This window comes from Hemitrygon akajei, chromosome 22 (assembly GCF_048418815.1).
Source record: "Hemitrygon akajei chromosome 22, sHemAka1.3, whole genome shotgun sequence".
NCBI lineage: Eukaryota > Metazoa > Chordata > Chondrichthyes > Myliobatiformes > Dasyatidae > Hemitrygon > Hemitrygon akajei.
Genome location: NC_133145.1, coordinates 57,216,244 through 57,242,074, shown reverse-complemented (window position 1 = coordinate 57,242,074; position 25,831 = coordinate 57,216,244). Strand labels below are relative to the sequence as shown.

Sequence of the window (25,831 nt, the reverse complement as noted above, 5' to 3'; positions counted from 1 at the left end):
CTAGGAACTGGGCCCAGACATCACTGCCCAGCCTGAGGCTGTTCTCGACCTTCCCAAATTGGCTCGGCACTTAGGTCAATTGAACCTCGCTCCTGGTTTAGTCGGATGGGTTCTGAACCTCCTCCTCGCCGATTGACTCGCTCCAACTCCATCTTAGACTCTGACACCATCTCGAACACGCCTCGACCTCACTTCTCCTCAACCATGCCATACTCTGCTTTTGCATCGCACCTGCACGGCTCGAGCTCAAGTCAGCCTCACCTTCGCTCACCTCTTCAATGTTTGCGGTGATAGTTTACCACAGAGAAAGTGTTATTAACCAATATTTAAACATATTTCTTGCCTTTTGAACTTACAGTAAGTTGTCACCTGACTTCAGTACTGCCACCTTAAACCAGAATGAACAAAGAAGAGGAGCCAAGAGAACAAAGTTCAAAGTAAATTTATTATCAAGATACATATATGTCACCACAGGTTCATTTTCCTGCGAGCATTCATAGTAAATTTAATAAGCATAATAGAATCAATGAAAGACTGCAACCAACAGGACAGACAAAGGAAATAATAAATAAATAAATCAATAAGTTAGTTAGTAATAAATATTAAGAGTGCTTGAAAGTGAGTCTATAGGTTGTGCAAACAGTTCGGTGATGGGGTAAGTGAAGTTGTCTCCTCTGGTTCAAGAGTCTGATGGTTGAGGGGTAATTACTGTCCCTGAACTTGGTGGTGTGGGTCCTGAGGCTCGTGTACCTTCCTCCTGGTAGTGGAAGCGAGAAGAGAGCATGGCCTGGATGGTGGGGGACAAAGAAAAAAGCAGCTGTAGTCATCTCATTATCTCATTCTCCGACTACAGGTAACAAAATTCCAGTGATAACAATTAACCTCTAAAATAGCCAGACCCAAGTGTGTGACACCTGCTACTGGAACACTGAGAAGCTTCTAGAAAACTACACAATCAGCTGTAGTGCAAGGCCTGGAAAATTCACTGAACAATACAGGCCATGGTAGCATAGCAGATTGCGTGACGCCATTACAGCTCGGGATGTTGGAGTTTGGAGTTCAATTCCAGCACCGTCCATAAGAACATCCTGTGAGCATGAGGGTTTCCTCCGGGCGCTCCAGTTTCCAGTTACTACTAATTGGTTGTTGTAAATTGTCCTGTGATTAGGCTAGGTTTAAATAGGTGGATTGCTGGGCCTGAAAAGCCTGCATCGCTGAATAAAATAATACAAATTAAAAATAAATAAAATACAAGCAGAGAAATTAATCAAGAACAATATGAGAAAAAAATAACAATTCTGAACCCTTACACCTCCAGGTCCTTGGGCCTACCTGGTGTGAATTTGTCACGCTGAACACAATAACCAATGACTAACATCTCCCACTCCTAAGCTTTCCAGTACAGTGGGTACCCTTTCTCAAAGCTAGGCTGAGGGAGCATTGGTGTAGCACAGGGCATTGCAGTTTAACATGGAGCCATGAACTGGTCACCCTCAAAGTAGAAACATGTGCCAATATGAGCGGGGACGTTCCTCACAATGCCAGGCACCGAGAAACTCAAATTTCTCTTTAGGTGCAATTCTGCTCTATTCCTGAAGGAGGCATTGCTCTGAGTTATAGAATTTAGGATATAGAATATTACAGCACAGTACAGGACCTTCGGCCCACAAGTTGTGTTGAGCTTTTAATCTACTCTAAGATCAATCTAACCATTCCTTCCTTCATAGCCCTCCATTTTCCCATCATTCGGCTTCCTATCAAAGGTTATGTCCTTTCAAGCCTCACATTCAGGAGTTCTCCCATTGCTGTTTCACTAGTGAGGACCTGTGGTGATCTGGGTTGGCAGAAAGGATTGAATTTTAACTCCCTATTGACCATAAGATGCAGAAGCTGAATTAGGCCTATTGTCCCATTAAGTCTGCTCAGCCATTCTTCTGTCTTCTCCTGTAACCTTTAATGTCCTTGCTAGTAAAGAACCCATCAGCTTCCACTTTAAATATACCCAATGACTCCACTGCTGTCTGTGGCAATTAACTCCAGAGATTCACCACCCTCAGACTAAAGAAATTCCTCCTCATCTCTGTTCTAAATGGACATCCCTCTATTCTGAGACTGTGCCCTTTGGTCCTAGACTCCCCCATCATAGGAAACATCCCCTCCACATTCATGGAGCATGATTGAACCAATTGACACTGGGTCTGAACAATGTTTTGGATCTAAATGTCAATGTAAATGCCAGTGAAAACAGATGGGACAGATTATTATAGGGTGTCACTTTGAACAAGTGTGTTACTGTCAAAACACTACTAGCTTCCTTGTTGGGCACCATGTTTTAATGGTTCACATGTGTCTAGCACTCCAACACGTATCTAAAACCAGTCCTGACATCGGGTCTCAGCATGAAACCCTCCACAGATGCTACCTGACCTACCGAGTTCCTCCAGCATTTTGTGTGTGTGCTTCTAACACTTCGCTGTTGCATTTTAGGGCAAAATAGTCCAACCCAGGCAGTTGTAATGGGTAACATTGAGCACCATGACAAGGGTTGAGACCAACCAGGAACACAGCAATAGATGGATAGGGTGGACAGGGGTCAGATCGATGAAAGGAAAACAGATCTAGGAAAGTAGAGGAGGGGTTATATTGACGTGATAAGGGCAAGTGTGCCTTTTTATTTCCCTCTGGGCTTCCGACAACACCAATACTCTGAATAAAGAGAGGGTTCAGAGGAGGCTCACAGGGATGATTCCAGGAATTAAAGGGTTATCATACAAGGAATGCTTGATGGCTCTGGGTCTGTACTCACTAGAATTTAGAAGGATGAGGGGGGAGGGTCTCATTGAAACCTTTCTGATGTTGAAAGGCCTAGACAGAGTAGATATGGAAGGGATGTTTTGCATGGTGGGGGAGTTTAGGACAAGAGGGCACAGCCTCAGGATAGAGGGGTGTCCATTTAAAACAGAGATGCTGAGACATTTCTTCAGCCAGAGGATGGTGAATTTGTGGAATTTATTACCACAGGCAGCTGTGGAGGTCAGGTCGTTGGGTGTATTTAAGGCAGAGCTTGATAGGTTCTTGATTAGACACGGCATCAAAGGATACGGGGAGAGGGCCGGGCAGTGGAGCTGGGGAGGAAAAAAGATCAGCCATGATTGAATGGCAGAGCAGACTTGATGGGCCAAATGGCCAAATTCTGCTCCTATGTCTTATGGTCTAAACCCGTCCTCCATATCAGCAGAAAATGATAGAAGCACACAAGGCAGCAACTGGAAAGAGAAGCAACATTAGCTCTTCAGGAGTAAGAACAATCTACCGGAGAGACTCAGTGAGCCAAGCAGCATCTGTGGGGGAGGAATAAATTGTCAGGTTGAGATCCTCCACCTCAGCCACTTCAGCATTTCAGGTGTGGGATCCTACATCAGAACTTCATCCTGATGCACCACACAGATGCTGCCTGACCTGCTGAGAATTTCCTTCAGATTTTCATTAATTTGTAGCTTCTTGTTGATTTCCATCCTTCATATGGCATTTGATAACGCTGTTGTATCTCTACCAAAGGAACTTGGTTCCTCTCATTGACCCTACATAGAAGGTCTGCAATGTGAAGACATGTTGGTAAGACATCAAAACCCACGTCAGGTCTCGCTAAATCTCCCTGCAAGGCTTTGATGGTGGTGTATGCTATTGCTATGTCCTTCACTTCCCAGTGAGGTTCTGTTTTCTTTTGACAGGATGTGATAAACCAACTCAGACCCATTTGTAGCTTGGCGTGGGGTGACTTGTTCTTTCTGTTCCTCCTGTAGACAGGGAAGACCACGCCCTGGGTTGATTGTCAGGGCCGCAATCTGGAAATAAATGAACAGCGGGACTGAATAATCCTTGTCAGTTGAAGTAAATTCAAGTCACATTAGGTCAGATAGATGGCCTGGAGCTAATCTGGGAATTGATGCCTCACTTATTTCAAAGGTGTTTGGAAGTTCAGGGGAAGGGCGTGTCCAGAATGAAGGGTCCCAGAGTGGGCCATCAACACCTGCCAATCCCATCTGGGCCGTATATACTGTCCGTAGGCTAAAGACACCAACCAACCCCTCCCCCCAGTGGAGTAATGGCAAAGCCTTGGAATTAAATTATACTTTGCCCTTTGGAGTGAAGGAAGATGTGAGGGGACTGAAGGAGGTATACTAAATGGTAAGAAGAACACATGGAATGGGTCAGAGTATCCAGGGACAAGGACCGGAAGCCCAGAGGTGGCCTGTTTTGGGGCTGGAGGCCTGTCTCTGAGAGGGTTTCGATGGGTAGGGGTGTGGGTGTGTTCGCGCGCATGTGTGTGTGTGCGTGCGTGCGTGGTGAGTGTATGTGTGTGTCTGTGTGTGTGTGTGTGTGGTGTGTGTATGTGTGGGTGTGTGTGCACTCGTGTGTGTGTGTGTGGTGGGTGTGTGTGTGGTGAGTGTATGTGTGTGTGTGTGTGTCTGTGTGTGTGTGTGTGTGTGGGTGTGTGCGCACTCGTGTGTGTGTGTGGTGGGTGTGTGCGTGCACGTGCGTATGTGCATGTTGTGTGTGTGTGTGTGTGTGTGTATGTGTGGTATGGGAAAGGAGCTTGTTTTGCTGTTGTTTCGTTTTTGTTGTTGCTTATGTTGTTCTGTGCTACTATGTTGGCATCAGAATATGTAGCAACACTTGCGCATCCTTGAGTGTGCTTCGATGTATATGTTCATCAGCAGGTACAGCTTCTATCCCACTGTTACAATTCTATTTAATGGACCTCCTGCATAATATGATGGACCTTTGACCTCATAATCAACCTCAACATGGCCTTGCACCTTATTGCCTGCCTGCACTGCACTTTCCCTGTAACTGTAACTGTTTATTCTGCATTATTTTATCCATTTTCCCTTGTACAACCTCGATACACCAACTTCATGAAATGATCTGTATGGATAGCATACGAAACAAGGTTCCTCACTGTATCTTGGTACACATGTTTGTAATGAGATCTCCGGGCCTGTGCCAGAAGTCAGACAACAGTGGGCTCTGAACTTTCCAGAGCACCTTACCTGGTTAATTGTGGTTCAAATTATATCATTAAGTGTTTAACCTTGTTAAGTTTATTTAGGGGATTCCGGGTCACTCGTTGTGCTATTTAAGTGGATACTCTTTAGCGTTTATCAGGTGGTCCTATTTTTGAGAATGTTTGCATCTCGCAGAGTCACTCAGTTGAGTGGCTGATGTTCCGTTGGAATTCCTATGTATAAACACTGTTTGGCTTGTCTACATAGGTGTCTGTCTTTCCTCTGGACTAGGGTTTCATCATTGCCTGCATACACCATGACAGTGACTACCATAAACCTATTTACCAATTCATTCTTGGCACCCTCCATGTGACAGATACGACCTCACTAAGCATTTGTAGTCGTCTGTTTTATCTTTGTGGTGATACAACCATCGCTGAAAGAATCTCGGATGGAGATGAGAGGGTGTACAGGAGTGAGATATACCAGCTAGTGGAGTGGTGTTGCAGTAACAATCTTGCACTCAATGTCAGTAAGAGAAAAAAGCTGATTGTGGACTTCAGGAAGAGTAAGACAAGAGAACGTGAACCAATCCTCATAGAGATATCAGAAGTGGAGAGAGTGAGCAGTTTCAAGTTCCTGGATGTCAAGATCTCTGAGGCTAACCTGGTCCCAACATATCGATACAGCTATAAAGAAGGCAAGACAGCAGCTATATTTCAGTAGGCATTTGAGGAGATTTGGTTTGTCATCTAAAACACTCAAAAATTTCTATAAATGTACCGTGGGGAGCATTCTGACAGGCTGTATCACTGTCTGGTATGGAGTGGAGGTCTACTGCACAGGAAAAAGCAGCTACAGGAAGTTGTAAAATTAGTCAGCTCCATCGAGGGTACTAACCTCTGTAGTATCCAAGACATCTTCTAGGAGCGGTGCCTCAGAAAGGCAGCATCAATTATTAAGGACCCTCATCATCCAGGACATGCCCTCTTCTCATTGTTACCGTCAGGAAGAAGGTACAGAAGCTTGAAGGCACACACTCAGTTACTCAGGAACAGCTTCTTCCCCTCTGCCACCTGATTCCTAAATGCACACTGAACCCATGAACACCACCTCACTTTTTAATATATTATTTCTGTTTTGCACTATTTTAATCTATTTAATATACATATACAGTATAGACTTACTGTAATTGATTTACTTAACTATTTCTTCTCTATATTATTATGTATCGCATTGAACTGCTGCTGCTAAATTAACAAATTTCACGGCACATGGCCAGTGATAATAAAACTGATTCTGATACATATTATGTACAACAGGATAGTCAATATAACATAGAAATACACTTGCGTCAGCATGAATTAAACAGTCTGATGGCCTGGTGGAAGAAGCTGTCCTGGAGACTTGGTCCTGGCTTTTATGCTGCGGTACCGTCTCCCAGATGGTAGCAGCCGGAACAGTTTGTGGTTGGGGCGACTCGGGTCTCCAATGATCCTTCAGGCCCTTTTTACACACCTGTCTTTGTAAATGTCCGGAATAGTGGGAAGTTCACATTTACAAATCCGCTGGGCTGTCTGCACCACTCTCTGCAGAGTCCTGCGACGGAGGGAAGTACAGTTCCCATACCAGGCAGTGATGCAGCCAGTCAGGATGCTCTCAATTGTGCCCTTGTAGAAAGTTCTTAGAATATGGGGGGTCATACCAAACTTCTTCAACCGTCTGAGGTGAAAGAGGCACTGCTGTGCCCTTTTCACCACACAGCCAGTATGTACAGACCACGTGAGATCCTCGGTGATGTTTATGCTGAGGAACTTAAAGCTGTTCATCCTCTCAACCACAGATCCGTGGATGTCTATGGTGTCAGCCTGTCTCCGTTCCTCCTGTAGTCCACAACCAGCTCCTTTGTTTTTGTGACATTGAGGGAGAGGTTGTTTCCTTGACATCACTGTGTCAGGGTGATGACTTCTTCTCTGTAGACTGCCTCATTATTATTTGAGATTAGGCCAATCAGTGTAGTGTCATCAGCAAATTTAACTAACAGAATTGGAGCTCTGGGTGGCAACACAGTCAGGGTATACCACCCTGAGGGGCAAGTGTTGCGGGTCAGAGGTGAGGGAGCCCACTCTTGCCACCTGCTGGTGATCTGACAAGAAGTCCAGGACCCAGCTACACAAGGCAGGGTGAAGTCTGAGGTGTCTGAGCTTCTCGTCGAGCCTGGAGGGAATTATGATGTTGAATGCTGAACTGTAATCCAAGAACAGCATTCTCACATAAGCATCCCTCGTCTCCAGATGTGTAAGGACGGTGTGTAGAGCAGTGGCTGTTGCGTCATCTGTAAATTGTAGGGGGTCCAGTGTGGGTAGTACCATGCTGCAGATGTAGTCCTTGACCAGCCTCTCAAAGCATTTGCTTATTATTGAGGTGAGTACGACAGGATGCCAGTCGTTGAGACGTGTTACCTTGGTCTTTTTGGGCACAAGGACAATGGTGGATGTTTTGAAGCAGGAGGGCACTCTACATTGGGAGAGGGAGAGATTAAAAATAAAGCAAGTATAGGGGAGATGTCAGAGGTAAGTTTATAACACAAAGAATGGTGGTTACGTGGAACACAATGCCAGGAGTGGTGGTAGAGGCAGATACATTAGAGACATTGCAGAAATTCTTAGAGAGGCACATGGATGATAGCAAAATGGAGGCAGTGTGGGAGGCAAGGATTAGATTGGTCTTGGAGTTGGTTAAAAGGTTGGCACAGCATTGCAGACCGAAGCTATGGTCTGCGAGGGGTGATTGATAAGTTCGTGGCCTAAGGTAGAAGGAATCTATTTTAGAAAACCTAGCACACTTAGTCCAGCGGTCGTGGAGCACACAGATCCCTTCTTTGTAGAAGTCCGCGTCTTGGACCTCCAGGAAGTGGTCCACAGCAGGGGTGATTGATAATTTGGTGGCCTAAGGTAAAAGGAGATGAGTTATTAACTTCAAACTTTCTGCATAATCACTCAAAGAGTTGAACTGCACATGCATGTAACGACAGCGCTATAACTTATCTTCCTCTGGAGGTCCAAGACTATGTTGAAAAATAAATGTGCTAGGTTTTCTAAAATTGACTCTTTCTACCTTAGGCCACAAACTTATCAATCACCCCTCGTATATTCTTATCTTAATCTCCTTGGGCAGACCCTCGGGATTGAGGATGACCTCCTACTATGCAGGTTCTTTGGGTGATGAGGTTGTTTGAGACCCGTGTAACCTGCCTTGGGTGTGGCAGGAGACACTTGATGTGATGGGTGGTATATTGGTAAATTTAAATTGGTAGTTTGGATTATTGTTGTCACGTGTACCAAGATAAGCCTTGGTCTGCATGCCATCCATACTGGTCATTTCATCACAGCAGTACATCAAGGTAGTACAAGGAAAAACCAAAGTAAATTTACGGTCAAAGTTCTAATATGTCACCATATACTACCCTGAGATTCATTCTCTTGCAGGCATTTAAATGAAAATAAGGAAATACAGTCGAACTTATGAAAATCTGTGCATTAATAAAGACTGACAAACAACCAATGTGCAAAAAAAAGACAAATTGCACAAATTAAAAAGGCAATCCTCCAAGAGGACCACAGCCTTGCCATTGGGTTTAGAGGCCTGTGCACCTGTCCAGTGACCCAGAGAACTAATTTGGCTGGAGTTAGGGCTTTATGCTTTGGCTCTTTGTTGGGTCACCCATGCTAAACAAGTCAAAGGGTAGAGGCCAGACTAAGAGTGGTCCACCAGTTCTCCAGCTTTAGGGGTTTGTTTCAGGGCTAATAGCTCTGAAGTAAAATGAAATTGCTACAGACACAGCAATGAAGAATCCTTCTACATCTGAGTGTGATGGTATTCCTGAGTCTCCAGCCGGGACTTGCAGGACTGACTACGGTGAAAACCGAGAGGAAGCTGCTGACGTGATGAAGGAAGCTCGGAACACCACCAGAGATGGAGGACCTTCATTGTTGCCCTGAAGACCAGCGGCATAATGGGCAGTAAGAAAGTAAAAAAGAAACAATAACAGAACGCAGATTGTAGAGTTACAGTTACAGAGAAAGTGTAGTGCAGGCAGATAAGGCACGAGGCCAAGACGAAGTAGACTGTGAGGTCAAGAGTCCATCTTTTCATTCTCAGGAACCACTCAATAGTCTGATAACAGGGCGGTAGAAGCTGTCCTTCAGCCTGAAGATACATGCTTTCAGACCTTTGTCCGATGGGAGGAGGGAAGAAGAGAGATTGTTCTTGGTAGGTGGGGTCTTTGATTATGCAGCAGGAATTATGAACAGTGTCTATGGTGGTGGGGGGGGGGTGCTGGCATCCGCCATGTGTTGAGCTGCACCCACACTCTCTATAGTTCCTTGCAGTCACGGGCAGAACAGTTGCCATGACAACCCTCCGACTAAAATGAAGGTGACCGTGTGGAGGTGAGATGGAGGGGAAAAAAGTAGAGGGAGGGAAGAAGAACTATGTCGTATTTGATAGAGGTGTGCAGGATGAAAAGAAAAATAGAGTAGGCAGCCAGAGACCTTTTCCCAGTGCAGAAATGGTGAATACAAGGGAGGCATAACCTTAAGGTGATTGGAGGAATGTATAAGGGAGATGTCAAAGGTCATTTTTTTTACACAGAGAGTGTTGGGTGCATAGAATATACTGCCTGGGATGATTAGGGACATTTAAGACACACTTAGGTAGGCTCATGGATGATGGAAAACTGGAGGGCTATGTGGGAGGGGAAGGTTAGATTGATCTTGGAGTTGGTTAAAGGGGGGGACAACATTGTGACTGAAGCACCTGTACTGTGCTGTAATGTTCTATGTTGAAGCCATTATGAGCATAAGCTTATATCATGGGAACAGAATTAGACCATTCAGCCCATTGAAGCTGCTTCATCATTTAATCTCGGTTGATTTATTTTCCCTCTCAATCCATTCTCCTACCATCACCCTTTAACTTTTGATGCTGCGATTAATCAAGAACCCATTTCCACTTTAAACATTAATCCGGATAGGATGCTTTCTCTAGTGTTTCTATGTTTGGTCAATGGACTGTCCCTTCTATGGTTTATGCTGGTCTTCTGCATCCTCCCTCCCAAGAGACTGAAAGCTCCAGTTCTCCATTGAGTGGAGCGATGTTTCATATTTTAATGAATTGTTGAGAATGGCCCTGACATTCACTGGCCTGGACACAGCTCAGAGTAGTTCAGTCATCGTTAGTGTGAACTTCTTGGACCAGAGCACATTGCACCCTTTATTTTAATCGAATCCTGTAGGAGAAACAATCGCTACCTTTGACTAATCTGCACCACTTCCACTCCACCCCAGAATTTCCAGCCCTGCACACCACCTTCCCTCTCCTCAAGCTGCCCCACTACCTCCACCCCTCATCTTCTCCGCCCACTTCAATCCCTCCATCTCTCCCCCCACACAATCACTCTCTGTCTCCTTACTTTTCCCAGGATAGGGGGATGCTAAAGTTAAAGGGCATAGATTTAAGGTGAGAAGGGGAAGTTTTGGGGGGCAAGTTTTCCACTCAGAGGGTGAGGGGTATATGGAATGAGCTGTCAGTCAAACCTGTAGAGCAGGGGTTCCCAGCTTTTTTTAAATTTCATGAACCCCTACCATTATTCGAGGGGTTGTGGACCCCAAGATGGAAACCCCTGCTGTAAAAGCAGGTACCATTGGATTCACAAATAGGAAAGGGCCAAATGCAGGCAGGTGGGACTAACTCAGATAGACATCTTGGTCAGCATGGATGAGTTGGGCCGAAGGGCCATAAAACCTCCCGTATGACCCCCTCCTTTTGCTATCTCCCTCTCCACCTGATTTCAACTATTTCCCCACCTCTATCCTTTCTACATTCTCCCCTTCGCCTATTCCTCTACATCTTCTCTTACACTTCCCTCTACTTTGGCCTCCGCTCCATTTCTCTCCCTCCCTCCTCCTGCTTTCACCCTCATTCTCTCTTCTTTCACCGTCCAAGCTCTCTCCCTCTTCGTTTCCCATCCATTCACAGTTATTCTCCGCTCTCTTTGCGCTCCCTCTCTCTTGCACATCTCGCCCCGGTCCACTCCGCCCTCCTCCCGGCCGCGTCTCGTCGACCTCTCGGCTACGCGCCCGGTGCCAGAGCCGACTTCTCTGCCACGCACAATCAAACGCGTTAACGTTTAATTCTTTTCTCTCTCTCTGCGCCCGTGGTTGTTTCGTGAATAAACACACCTTATCTCGAGTCCGCATCCTTTTACTGAATCAATCACTTCAAAAGGACACGTTTCATTGTTAATTGAAAGCAGAGAGCGCACAACCTGTTTGCTTTAGAACGAAGTTTCCGCGCCGGCCAAGCGCAGACGATTTAAGAGTTCTCATTACACATTATTTCCTTTGATATTGTTTTCTAAACTGTATGTAAACAAGTCACGACTGAAAAATAATAGCGGGATGTGATTGAATGCAACGGGAAAGACGGCCTGAGACTGCCTGGGTAGCTGGGTTATTGAAGAAGCCGCCTGTTCTGTGTGTGCGTGTGTGGGGTGGGGAGGGGGGGGGGGATCAAATCCATTTCAAAGCACTTCACCAACAGTGCATCGCCCAGTGTCTTCGTCCACAAGCCCGCAATAAAATATACACCATCTGGGTAGGATGATGCACAAGGACCGGCAGACTGATAAAGCTCGTCTGCCGCACTTGATACACTGAGAGAGAAGGTCGTGGAATGACTTGATGGCAAAGACTGATTGCAGATTAAGTCTGGAAGTGATTGCAGTCGGTTCAAACCTACGGCAACATGTTTTAAACACGATTGCACTATGCACTGGTGCCAACGCCACCAGCGGGATCAATACCGATAACTATCCACTGCTCCCCTTCAATGAAATCCGCTTATCTGCAGAAAGGGGGGGGGGGGTGTTTTTTTAATATAGAAATCGCTGGGGAAACGAGCAGGTAGTATTTTTATTTGCTCCCCCCCCCCCCACCACCTCCGACCTGCCTTCTCTATCAACGCCCCGCCGCGTCCGATCTCTGGGAGCGGCGATATCAAAGGAATTTCTCCTTGCAAGGTTCAATACTCCGTAGTGTGTCGGTTTCGGGGAGGTGGTGAGCAGGATGGCTGGGAGGGGGGGGGGGTGAGTTGCGCCGCCGTAACTGGACGACGAAAAGAAACACGGACTCACAGAAAGAACCCTCACCCCTCCTCCCTCCCCCCGTCTCTCTCTCTCTCTCCCTCTCTCTTTCTCTCTCCCGCTCTCTCTCCCTCTCTCTCTCACTCTTCAAAAACATCAAACGGTATACGTGGAAGCACCTCGCCCTCGGGGGAAAAAATATCTGCATCTGCAAACGGTATAAATAAAGTACGCCCATTTTCAAGCTAGGAATTTCAGAGCGCCTTCATTGGCAGAGAGTCAGAGGGATAATGAAATAAGTGAGAGAGGGAGAGAGAAAGAGAGAGGGAGCTAAAATCCTCCGTCCCATATTAGTTATCTAAATGCACTGGACTTCAAGATGAGTATTTAACGAGGCGGAGGTAAGCGGCAAGGAAGAGTGCTAGACCCCAGCCCAAGCTGAACAAAGTTCCGGAACAGTTCCCAGAGGTTTAGCTTAGCATTTATACGGAGCTTCTTGTGTTAAATATATCTGAAGAGAAATATTTGAACGCAGGAACCCCTTATTTAATTGGGAGAAGTTTACTGTGTCTTGTAAATTAAAATATTTGAGTGGTACTTTTCCCTATTTTAACTTTAGGCGGTTGTTCTATACTTTAACCTCACTTTTCATCCTCGGTTGCACCGGGATAGCGGGAGCTGTTACAACATATTCCAGAGAGAGAATGGGATCTGACCTGAAGTGGCAGGCCAGCACTGGACTGTGGCGCCCGCTGCTTTTTATCGTCGTCTTGCTCCAGTTCGGCGGCTTCTCCGACGCCAGGAAGAGCTGGAAGGCCGGTCGCCAGAATTCGCACTACCGCCGGGCGCAGGGCTTGGCCGCCCGCGACAGGAACCAGGCGCCCGGTTGGAACCAGCAGCAGCAGCCCGGCACGGCAGCCACCGAGGAAAGTTTTACGCTGGATTTCACCGCCGTCGAGGGCAACATCGACAACTTCATGGCTCAGATCAAGAGCTTGGCTCAGTCTCTCTACCCCTGCTCCTCCCAGAAGCTGAACGACGACATGAAACTTCACTTTCTGGCCAATACCTCCGTTACCTGCAATGACGGCACCCCGGCCGGGTATGTATCACCTCAGTCTGACTGACGCCCGTCACGTTGCTCAAACCGCCCCTCGGCCTCACCGCCACTTGTTACAGACCCGTAGATATCTTGTAGACCCCCACCCCCCAACCACCTCAGACGTCTATTCGGCGCACTGACCCCGTGCTATCTATCTCTCCAGAATACTCGAAATTACCGCCAGACAGTTACCAAGTAAAAGTTTAAGGGTGACGAGGAAGACTTTGACAAGGGGAGACTCACAACATTCTATATAAATTATCATCTTTAATTTTAACGCCAGTGACCTTAAATCTACGTCCCACCCCGGCTTCTGATCGCTTAATAAGGGGAATGCGCGCCCTCGCATCTCACTCTCCTAGTAATAAAATGTTGTAAGTTCGCAGGGAGACAGTCCCCGAGCCCAGAAATGAGCTCCTCTCGAGACACGACTCGCGGTCGCTGACCATGCTCTCTTCTCGCTGCTGCGTTCAGCTTCAGAAAGAGTTATTACCCCTCAACCATCAGGCTCTTGAACTTCGCTCACCCCATCACTGAACTGTTCCCACAACCTATCGACTCATTTTCAAGGACTCTTCATCTCATGCTCTCGATATTCATTACTCATTCACTTATTTATCATTTTCCCCTCTTATTTTTATTCGCGCAGTTTGTTGTCTTTTGCACGCTGGTTGTTTGTCCGTCCTTTTGGCCGCAGTCTTTCGTTGATTCCAGGATTTACTGTGTATGCCCGCAAGAACACGAAACTCAGGGTAGAGGTACTTTGGGCTTTGACTGCGGGCTTGCCAGCTAGGTTTAGTAGGACTGTGGAACGGGTGCGAAGGAGCTGGCTTGCCTTCAGTTACCCGACACTCACGTCGCGGGAACTCTATCCCAGGGTACGTGGACTCTGCAGTTTTGACCCTCTGCCCTTCGTGAATCGGACACCTTGGTCGGTTTCAGACACCCGCTGTACTGAGTCCTACATCCAACGGCAAATGGATGCATTCCCGGGCCTATACTCGTTGGGTTTAAGAAGAATGAAGGGGTGAGGTGGGAATTGAAACCTACCGAATATTGAAAGGCCTAGATTGACCGGATGTAGAGAGGATGTTTCCCATAGTGGGGGAGTCTTGGACCAGAGGACACAGATAGAGTGGATGTGGAGAGGATGTTTCCTATAGTGGGGGAGTCTAGGACTAGAGGACACAGATTGAGTGGATATGGAGAGGAAGTTTCCCATAGTGGGGGAGTCTAGGACTAGAGGGCACAGCCTCAGAATGCCAAGAGAGAGAGAGGAGGAGGAATTGTTTCATCCAGAGAGTGGTGAATCTATGAAATTCATTGCCACGGACGACTGTGAAGGCATAAAGCGGAGACTGACAGGTTTTTAATCAGTAAGGGTGTCAAAGGTTACGGAGTGAAGGCAGGGGAATGGGCTTGAGAGGGATAATACATTAGCATGATGGAAAGGCAGAGCAGACTCAATGGGCCGAATGGCCTAATTCTGCTCCCCTGTCGTATGGTCTTTATTTATTTATTTGGCGTCACAGCGCGGAGCAGTAATCCTTTCCGGCCCTTTGAGCCACGGCGACCGGTCGGTCTTTGGACACCGAGCACCCAACAGGGCCGGAGTGCAGACTGTTGTCGGCGCCGGAGTTGGACTCCGAACTCCGGAACGCCCTGAACTGTAACAGCGTCGCCCTAACCGCAACACTAACGCCTAATGAGTACGTTGGGATGCTTGGTGAGCGTTGAAAGTTGCCGATGGAACAACAACAAAAAACCTGCAGGCGCTGGAAATCTGAAATAAAATCAGTAAATACTGGAAACTCAAGCAGCATCCGCGGACAGAGGAAAGGGGTTAACGTCGCAGGTGGTCGGAACCGCGAGTAAAAAGAGAAGTAAGCGAACTGTTGTCGGGGACTCAAGTGTTAACTCACCTCAGAATCAAACTCAATTTGCAAACTACGAAGCTTCGTTTGCCGCTCTGTAGGATGCAGTAACCTACAGGACCTAAACGTTTCCAGAGTACAATGCATTTGCCCACGATTTTTAGAGCGGTCTAAGCACCGACTATTTAACTTTTCCCCCGGTTCCCCCGACGGGGCCGGCCAAGATTTAACCCCATAAGGCGTCTGTATAATCAGACATACACGCGTCCCCGTTGATTAAGTTAGAAGGCGGAACAGTTCATAGGAATCGCTTATCTACGCAGAGTCGCCCTGAAGATCTCTTCAGGTCTCGCTGGGGTCGGGGTCGCGCTGGCCGCTCCCACTCCTGGTTCCAGGCTGCGGACGCGGAACTGTCCGGGTCCTTAGAACACCAGCCACAACCCTGCCCTGATCTCACCTCCCGATTTCGCACCAGTCAAACGTACGCGACGGGACTAGGGACCCCCCTCACTAACGTCCAACCTGCTAACTGGCCTTTCTGGGTTTGTCTTCACAGATACTACATTAAAGAGTCTAAAGGCAGCAGGCGATGGCTTATCTTCTTAGAAGGTGAGTTTGGGTTTGCTGATGGGAATATGTACCGACCTTTCCCGCAGCTTTTTCAGCCGTGCCCGAGGACACGTTTTCAGAGCCTGACGGCTGTTCAGTAGCTCCACTCTCTCCAGACTTTATAGCACTCTCGGCAACTTATCGCGATTACAGCACCAGCGACGGTCTGTAAGGAGCTTGTACTTCCTCCCGTTATTGCTGAGTTGACCGTGGACATTGCGACCTAGCTGTCTTCATGAAACGCAAGCCGGGGCGGGGGGTTACAACACGGAGAGCAAGTTGGCGACCATGTGGCAAGCTCCCCCTCTCCACGCAGCTGATCAATCCAAAGGAACGGCAGAGACCCACCAGCTGCATCGCAAAAATTACTGGTCAGCATTGAACTCGAGGTAGAACTGTCTTTGGGGCTCCAGCTCCGGACTCTTCCCTCCGGGTTTACTGCGGAAAACTTCCTCAGGAGTGCAAGGCAGTGAGGTTTGAGATCAGAGTTTTCCTTCCCGATGAGCTGCCAACCACGGCCCCATCTGCCCCAAACGACTAGGTTGTAAGGTTTTCGGGCGCCGGTAACCCGCCTTTGCCTCTTCTCCTGACGGTAGAAACGGTTCCCCGCCAGGCTCAGTAGCTAGGCCGGATGTGGAGAACAGGAGCTGGACTTGGTTGTCAGAGACGCCCGCCATTGAGAGCATTTAGTAGGTAGTGGGAGCTTATCCCCTCGACACCCCAGCCCCCACCTGTGAGACATTAAGGAACCATCGACTGTGTGGGCTTCCTCACACTTTCTTCCCACATCCTTAGGAGGCGCAGGTTATGAGGTTAGTTAGTCACATGGGTGTAACTGGGCACCAGGCAGGTTGGGTCAGAAGAATTTGTCACAGTGCTGGAGCTCTAAACTACTTAGTTATGAAAACCTTATCCCATTTTCATTGATTCGGTTCCAGTATCTACAGGCTGTCCAGGCCCTCAGGGCCGTGCTGACCACCCATTGATATCAGCACCTACTTTTACTGCATAGGTACAGAATTTGACCTGTCAAGTCTGCACATCCTCGTGTCCATGCCTATGCCGTGCCTTTTCCTAGGACGAGTCACTGTGCCTGACCGCACCAGCTGCCCCCGTGTTTTACCTCAGGAAGGGTGCTGCCTAAAGACCCTGGCAAACATCGGTTGCAGGCATCCGCACTGCCCTCCTTAGGGGAGGGTGGAGTGATGCTGGGGCTGAGTTAGGACACCCCAGCTGCAGGTATTCAAATGGCTCCCAACAGCCCCAGACGGTCTGCCACAAATCCAACCCAGATTTACCTTTCCAGGGTCCGAATTTCTGTTTCAGACTGAAAGGGAGCCATTTCCAAGGATGCAGTTTGTGAATATTTGATAGGATAACCAAAATAACTAATGTTTTATCTACATTTTGATCCTCCCACTGCCACTCTGGAACTCAAATGTAGTTAACGATCGGGACACTGGAATCGAGTAATTGGTGATTCGTTTATATTGTCCTGTGTACCAAGCTGCAGTCAAAAATGTTCTGCATGCCATTTAGATGGGAGGTGCAACGAGACCTGGGTGTCATCGAACACCAGTCATTGAAAGTGGGCATGCAGGTACAGCAGGCGGTGAAAAAGGCAAATGGTATATTGGCATTCATAGCAAGAGGATTCGAGTACAGGAGCAGGGAGGTTCTACTGCAGTTGTACAAGGTGAGACCACACCTGGAGTATTGTGTGCAGTTTTGGTCCCCTAATCTGAGGAAAGACATTCTTGCCATAGAGGGAGTACAAAGAAGGTTCACCAGATTGATTCCTGGGATGGCAGGACTTTCATATGAAGAAAGATGGGATCGACTAGGCTTATACTTGCTGGAATTTAGAAGATTGAGGGGGGATCTTATTGAAACGTATAAAATTCTAAAGGGATTGGACAGGCTAGATGCAGGAAGATTGTTCCCGATGTTGGGGAAGTCCAGAACGAGGGGTCACAGTTTAAGGATAAAGGGGAAGCCTTTTAGGACTGAGATGAGGAAAAACTTCTTCACACAGAGAGTGGTGAATCTGTGGAATTCTCTGCCACAGGAAACAGTTGAGGCCAGTTCATTGGCTATATTTAAGAGGAAGTTAGATATAGCCCTTGTGGCTAAAGGGATCAGGGGGTATGGAGAGAACGCAGGTACAGGGTTCTGAGTTGGATGATCAGCCATGATCATACTGAATGGCGGTGCAGGCTTGAAGGGCTGAATGGCCTACTCCTGCACCTATTTTCTATGTTTCTATGTTTTAGATGGATTATTTCATCGGGCTAGTACATCAAGAGAGTAAAAGGGAAAAGCAATAACTATTTGCACCACCCTCATGTTCCCCTTCAACTTTTCACCTTTCACCCTTAACCCACGACCTCTTGTTCTCATCTTACCCAACCTCAGTGGAAAAAGGCTGCTGCATTTACCCTATCTAGACCCTTCATAATTTTGTATACCTCTATCAAGTCTCCCCTCATTCTCCAATACTCCAGGGAATAAAATCCCAACCTATTCAACTTTTCCCTATAACTCACGTCCTCAAATCCCAGCAACATGTAAATTTTGTAAACCACAGTTCTTGATTGGTAAGGATGTCAAATGTTATGGGGAGAAGGTGAGAGAATGGGGTTGAGAGGAAAAATCAATCAGCTGTGTTTGAATGGTGGAGTAGACTTGATGGGCCGAATGGTTTTATTCTGTGCTATCTCTTATGGTCATGGTTAAGGAGAAAATGCATTTTGGGTGGACAATAATGTGCAAGTTCATGATGAGCTAGATTATGAGTTCAAGAAGCCACTCAGTAAACTTACAACAGTGAGATAGAAACTGTCCTTAAGCCTTGTGAGATGTTCTTGTAGGCTTTTGTATCTTCAGCCCACTGAGTGGTGGGGTGGAGATCCGCCTCTACCAAAGGAGGTGTAAGGCACCCTTTCCCTCTGCTAGCCTGCAGGTCACTCTTGGGCAATGTGTAACATCTGCTGAGGTTGCCCCCCCCCACCCCCGATCTGGAGAGAAGGCTTGGTATTGTTGAAGATTGCAGAGAGACATTGGTAGGATGCAGAAGTGGGCTGAGAAGTGGCAGATGGAGTTCAACCCGGAGAAGTGTGAGGTGGTACACTTTGGAAGGACAAACTCCAAGGCAGAGTACAAAGTAAATGGCAGGATACTTGGTAGTGTGGAGGAGCAGAGGGATCTGGGGATACATGCCCCACAGGTAGATAGGGTAGTTAAGAAAGCTTATGGGGTGTTAGCTTTCATAAGTCGAGGGATAGAGTTTAAGAGTCGCGAGGTAATGATGCAGCTCTATAAAACTCTGGTTGGGCCACACTTGGAGTACTGTGTCCAGTTCTGGTTGCCTCACTATAGGAAGGATGTGGAAGCACTGGAAAGGGTACAGAGGAGATTTACCAGGATGCTGCCTGGTTTCGAGAGTATGCATTATGATCAGAGATTAAGGGAGCTAGGACTTTACTCTTTGGAGAGAAGGAGGGTGAGAGGAGAGATGATAGAGGTATACAGGATATTAAAAGAAATAGACAGAGTGGACAGCCAGCACCTCTTCCCTAGGGCACCACTGCTTAATACAAGAGGACATGGCTTTAAGGTAAGGGGTGGGAAGTTCAAGGGGGATATTAGAGGAAGGTTTTTTACTCAGAGAGTGGTTGGTGTGTGGAATGCACTGCCTGAGTCAGTGGTGGAGGCAGATACACTAGTGAAATTTAAGAGACTACTAGACAGGTATATGGAGGAATTTAAGGTGGGGGGGTTATATGGGAGGTAGGGTTTAAGGGTCGGCACAACATTGTGGGCCAAAGGGCCTGTACTGTGCTGTATTATTCCTATGTTCTATGTTCTATTGTGATATGAACTTTAATAATGCTGCAAAGACCCACCTGGTTCACTGATGTTCTTCATGGGAGGGCATTTGGCACCCGCACCCGGTGAGCTCCATATACAACTCCGGACTACCCCATGTAGTTGGCTCTTAAATGCTCTCTGCCGCCTAACAAGCCACTTGCAATCAGTTACATCCAAGCGACACCACTAGGGATGTGCAGTAAGTGCGGCCTTGTCAACACCGAGGTCCCGAATTTTACGATACCAGTGGAAAAGTTTCAATAAGGCATAGGAGTAGAGTAGGTCATCCTGCCCTTTATAGCACTTCCTGTTAATAAAGATGAAAGATCAGCATCACTTGTCACATGTCCATTGAAACACTGAGACATACAATGGAATGTGTCATTTGCATCAATGGCCAACGCAGTCCGCGAATGTACTGGGGCCAGTGCACAAGTGTCACCACACTTCTACTAACATTAACCCGTATGTCTTTGGAACGTGGGAGGAAACCGGGACACCCAGAGGGAACACATGCAGTCAAGGGGGGAAATAGACAAACTCTTTACAGACAGCGGAGCGAATTGAACCCCTGGCGCTGTAATACATTGTGCTAACCGCCACGCTAACATGCCGCCGTCCTGCAGGTCAAGAGCAACTTATTTCCAGTCTGGATGGATTGGCGGATTCTGAAGCCGCTGATTAATTCAGTGTGGGGGAACGCAGATCCTTGCGCAGATGGGGCACACAGGGCAGACAACTCATTAACAAAGTCACAAGTATAAATCATGGGTTCAAGCGATAAACTTCGAGATTCAGCAGGTGCTGAAAACTTGAGGTGGCACTCAAAATGCTGGAGGAACTCAGCAGGTCATGCAGCATCTATGGAGGATGCAGTCTATGGAGGAAAATAGTCGATGTTTTGGGCATCGTCATCCTGATGAAGGGTCTTGGCCCTGACAGTGCAAGGAGCCCATGATGTCCAATTGGACCCATATGACCAACTGACCTTACCAACCCGCACATCTTTGGAATGTGTGAGGAAACCACGCAGTCTTGGGGATTACTTACAGACAGTGGTGGAAATTGAACGCTGGTCAGTGGCCCTGTTAAAGCATTGTTCTAACTACTCTGCTACTGTGCTACCCACAAGGAAAAGCCTGTTCTCATTTTTATTTTTATTATTGCCCACTGTGCCTTCAGCTGTTATTGCTCTACCTTCCAAAATTATTTCCTTCAACATCTTCATGCACTGCCCAACTTGACACAAGCAGCACACCCTGACCTCGTTTCAAAACCTTGGTGTCCAATCCAGTCTGACTGCAGCCCTTGAACTAGAATGGTGTATTATATTATGATTAAAGTGCTACAGGAATGCATGTGGTTGTTGTAGATTGTCATAGCCAGGGAGAGGGTTTTAGTGAGGACAAGCTCCCACGACCTATTAAATGCTCCAAGTAGCGTGCACCTCAAATAGCCTCTGACAACCAAGTCCAGCTCCTGGCCTTCACGTGTGGCTTAGTTACTAAGCCCTGCGGAACTGTTTCTACCGACAGGAGAAGGGGTGAGGGCGGGCGACTGGCGCCTTAAAACCAGTCGCTTCTGGCAGATGGGGCTGGTCAGCCGTGGTTGGCAGTTCATATATGAGAAGGAAAACTCTGATCTCAAACCTGTGCTGCTTTGCAGCTGTACCCACTCATGGGGAAGGTTTCAAGAGTAAGCCTTCTGAAAAATCTGGAGCTGGGGTCTCTGAGGCAGTTCTGTGTTGGGGTCGATGCTGACGGGCAACTCCTGAAATGCTGCTGGTTCCAAACTCTGCCGTTCCTCTGGGTTCATCAGATACTTGGAGAGAGGGAGCTTGCTACATGGGCAACAGCTTGCTCTCCATCCATATTGTACTACCCTGGCTTGTGTATCTAGACAGCTATGATGAAGCATCAAATCTTCTACCTTCTCCTCATATCTCTTCATGCCCTAACTAATCAGGAATTGATCAACTTCTGCCTTAAATACCATTAAATATGAACAGATGTCTGAGTATGAATACAAAGGTTCTAGCTATCTACATACAACAGAAAATGGAAGGATATGGACAATGAACAGGCAGGAGGGTCTAGATGTCTTTAGTCAAATTAGCTTGGCATTAATTATGTCATCTTTCATCCTCCTTCACTCCAAAGAGAAAATCCCTAGCTCACTCAACCTATCTTCATAAGACACGCTCTCTAATCCAGGCAGCATCCTGGTGAATCTCCTCTGCACCCATATCCTTCCTATAATGAGGTGACCGGACCTGAACACAATATTCCAAGTGTGATCTAACCGGGGTTTTATAGAGCTGCAACATTACCTCGTGGCTCTTGAACTCAATCCCCGACTAATGAAGGCCAACACACCGTACGCCTTCTTAACCAGCCCATCAACTTGCACAGTTACTCAGAGTGATCTATGGACTAACATCTATTGATCTAGAGACCTCAAGCTCCCTCAGTGGAGCCAGATCTCATAGGGAAAAAATGGAGGAATCTCTTTTTAAAATAAACCCACAAGAGGTTTCCTTCCTGGTGGGTTGCACACACCTCCACTTGACAAAGCCATCCTTATCTTCACGAAGAAATGGAATCCCCACCCATTTCATGTTTTGTGAGATCCTATTGGATGGCATGGTGGCTGATTGATTGGAGGCGGGTAGTCCAATAGCTTACCGATTCTTGGTCAGTATTCCAACAAGTCCAATTACATAAGTGATGTCAGAATAAAATAATCCAAGGCTCACAATATTAAAAGCAACTTAAAAAACACCGGTCTGTTCTGCCTGTTATAAGCAGACAGCGTTCTGCCTTGGACTCCATGTTGCATCATTTGTGGTGGACCTTCTCTTCCACACATCCGGGTGAAGTACCTCGGGTTTGCACCTGAGGGGTAGAACCTGCAGGGAGCTGATGAGAGGAAGTAATGAGATGTATGTAGGGTTGGTGTAAATGAGTGGTTGATGGTCAGCACAGACTCGGTGGGACAAAGAGCCCTTTCCAGGCTGTATATCTCTGTAACTTCATGACTACTTGTCCTGTTTGTATATATCATGTTATTTATGCCGATTTTAATCTCCAGGCATAGCCGGTCCATATTATAATGCCAAGGCTTTTAAGGCATTGTTAACACCACGTTTCGAGTCTTGTGAGCAGGTTTATAAGTGACCACAGGAATGAAAGGGTTAATGTTTACAGAGTGTTTGATGGCTCTGGGCCCATACTCATTGGAGTTTAGAAGAATGAAAGGGATCTCATTGCACTCTATGGAATATTGAAAGGCCTGGGTAGAGTGGATATGTGGGATGGTGGAACAAAGGACGTAGTACGCTTTGGCATTTTACTGAGCCTTTGGCCCATGATGTTGTGGTGGCTTTATAACCCACTGTAAGATCAATCTAACCCTTCCCTCTAACATTTCCTTTCATTTTTATATCATGTGGGGGAGGGGATCTAGAACCAGAGGGCACAGCCTCAGAATAGAAGGTTAATCCTTATAGAACAGAGATGAGGAGGAATTTGTTGCCACAGAGGACTGTGGAGGCCAAGTCATTGGGTGTATTTGACGTGGAGGTTGATAGTTTCTTCATTAGTATGGCTGTCAAAGAGTATTATGGGCAGAAGGAAGGAGAATGGGATCGAGAAGGATACTAAATCAGCCATGATAGAATGGCAGAGCAGACTCGATGGGCTGAATGGCCTAATTCTGCTCCTGTGTCTTATTATCTTATATTGACTGTTCCTTTTTCTATTCTCCCAGGGGGCTGGTACTGTTTCAGCAAGGAGAACTGTGACAACCGATACGATACCATGCATTGGCTGATGAGTTCCACCAACTGGCCTCGCAGCAGAACAGGTGTGTGTCTGTCGGTGATCCCACTGCTGCCGGAAACCTGTAGGTTCCGGGAAAGCTGCAAAGGCTCGGCAGGTCAGGCAGCATCTGAGGATGGAGAACCTGAAGCTTTCCCCCTTCCACAGGAGGAAGCCCTTCGCCAAGACAGCAGTTGGAGATGATTTATATTTTCTCAGTCAGAGAGATTATTTTCAGCAAGATCAGAGGCAAGGAGAAGATGGAGTGTTTGGGCAGGAATAAAAAATGAAAGGGAAGAGAGCGTGGACAGAAGATTTGTTGGTGCAAGACAGAGAGCAGAGTGCGGAAATGAATGGTCTTGCATTTTGATAGAAGAGATAAAAGCATAGACAATTTTCTAAATGGGGAGAGAATTCAGGAATCAAAGGTGCAAAGGGACTTGGGAATCCTTGTGCAGGATTCCCTAAAGGTTAATTTGCAGGTTGACTCGGTGGTGAGGAAGGCAAATGCATTAGTAGCATTCATTTCATGAGGACTAGATTATAGAATCAAGGATGTAATGTTGAGACTTTCTAAAGCCATTGGTCAGAGTATTGTGTGCGTTTTGGGCACTCTATCTACGAAAGGTTGTGCTGGAATTGGAGAAGAGCCAGATGAGGTTCACGAGAATAATCCTGGGATTGAAAGAGTTAAAATATGAAGAGTGTTTGATGGCTGTGGGCCTATATTCGTTAGTGTTTAGTAGAATGAGGGGGAGCATCCCATTGAAATCTATTGAATATTAAGTGACCCAGATTGAGTGACCATGGAGAGGATGTTTGCTACAGTGGGGAAGTCTAGGACCAGAGGGCATGCCTCTAAATAGAAGGGTGTCCCTTTAGAACCGGGACGAGGAGGAATTTTTTTATATGGCCAGAGGGTAGTGAATGTCTGGAATTCATTGCCACAGGCGATTATGGGGGCCAAGTTATTGGGTATATTTAAAGCAGAGGTTGATTTTTTTTAATTAGTAAGGACATCAATGGTTACGGGAAGAATGGGATTGAGAGGGGGAAGTAAATCAGCCATGATCAAATGGTGCAGAAGACTCGATGGGCCAAAGAGTCTAATTCTGCTCCTATGTCTTGTGTCTTATGTCTTAAGATGACTGTGCAGAGAGGATTTCCTGGATGGAATCTGAAGATGAAAGAGGGAAGATGAAATAGGTTGGGATGACAGTCTCTGGTGTGTAAAAGATTGACAGGGGAACTGTTTCAAATGGGTAGAGTCTTAAGAAAGGTAGCTGCTGAGAAAATGCTGTTCCTCAGAGAAGAAGCTGAGACTAAGGACCAAAAACAATCCATGGTGGAACTCAACTGGTCTGGAAGCAAAGGACCCTGAGTCGAGACCCTGAGTTAGGACTGAGGCTTCAGAGCAAAGATCACCAAATATATGGAACTGGGAGGTAGGGGGAGGCAGAGGTGATAAATGGAAGCAGATGTGAGGGTGGGGGGTGTGCGGAGGTTGAGCCAGGTGGGGTAGGGTGAGGAGATATTGTAGGACTTGGAGCCAATATGAGATAAGGGGAAGTTATTCTCAAAGGTCTTAGAAATTCTCCATGCCAAAGAACTACACACCAAGACATTAAATCTATTCCTAAATTGTGATGGATAGATTTTTAGGTTTTGAGGAAAATGGAGTTAGGGAAACCAAACACGAAATGCTGAGTCCATGATCTGATCAATGAAGATCTTAGTGAATGGAGGAACAATTCTGAGGAGACAAAGAACCTATCCTTGTTACTTCTTCCTGGAGGATAATGGCGGGATAAGTAAAGAACCAGAAGATGGTTATTGAGGAAGTGTTAATGGGAATAGTGCAATATTGTCCAAGGTGGTCGAACTCCTTGGTGAATCTGGAAACTTGTGGAGTGACTCTGAAAAATATTTGTTTTGTAGCCCCATGGTTCTAATGATCTTGAGACCTGGTTGCCATAGCTACCACATGCAGTAGAATGAGGCATGATGGATGACTAGGCCTCAGGTCGTTGATCCTGAGAATTAGAAATAAAATTGAATTTATTTTATTTCTTACATCCATCTCACAACTTGAGGGAGTGAAAGTCTTTATGTTGCGTCTCTGTCTCAATGTACAAGCAATAAAGAGGGGAAATGTGGGAGGATATTGCCCAAACACTAAGATTGTATACATAATTATTTTGTATACATGTATATACAGACAGATACAATGTACAGTCAGATATGCAATCAGAAAATCTGATGGCCTGGTGAAAGATGCTGCGGTAGACGGAAGCAGCTGAAACAGTTTGTGGTTGGGGTGGCTGGAGTTCCTGATGAACCTCTGGGCCATTTTTTACACACCTGCTGCTGTAAATGTCCTGAATGGAGGAAAGTTCACATTCCCA

The 25,831-nt window shown here is 46.7% G+C and overlaps 1 protein-coding gene and 1 long non-coding RNA gene across 4 annotated transcripts in view; one reads left to right on the top strand and one right to left on the bottom strand.

Moving 5' to 3' along the window:
• Positions 1 to 464: 464 nt before the first annotated feature.
• LOC140714766 (uncharacterized) lies at positions 465 to 13,007 on the bottom strand. The gene is made up of 3 exons (XR_012095993.1): positions 12,870 to 13,007; positions 7,855 to 7,958; positions 465 to 787 (listed from the first exon to the last, which is right to left on the bottom strand). It is a non-coding gene; the product is annotated as an uncharacterized lncRNA (long non-coding RNA).
• notum1a (notum, palmitoleoyl-protein carboxylesterase a) overlaps positions 12,068 to 25,831 on the top strand; it is a 77,958-nt gene continuing 64,194 nt past the window's right edge. The window contains exons 1-4 of one of the 3 annotated variants that reach the window (XM_073026311.1): positions 12,068 to 12,090; positions 12,773 to 13,255; positions 15,686 to 15,738; positions 23,377 to 23,472. In XM_073026311.1, the coding sequence (XP_072882412.1) occupies positions 12,858 to 13,255; positions 15,686 to 15,738; positions 23,377 to 23,472 (547 nt within the window). In that variant the 5' untranslated portion in view covers positions 12,068 to 12,090; positions 12,773 to 12,857. The other 2 variants (XM_073026309.1, XM_073026310.1) reach the window with 2 other exon arrangements.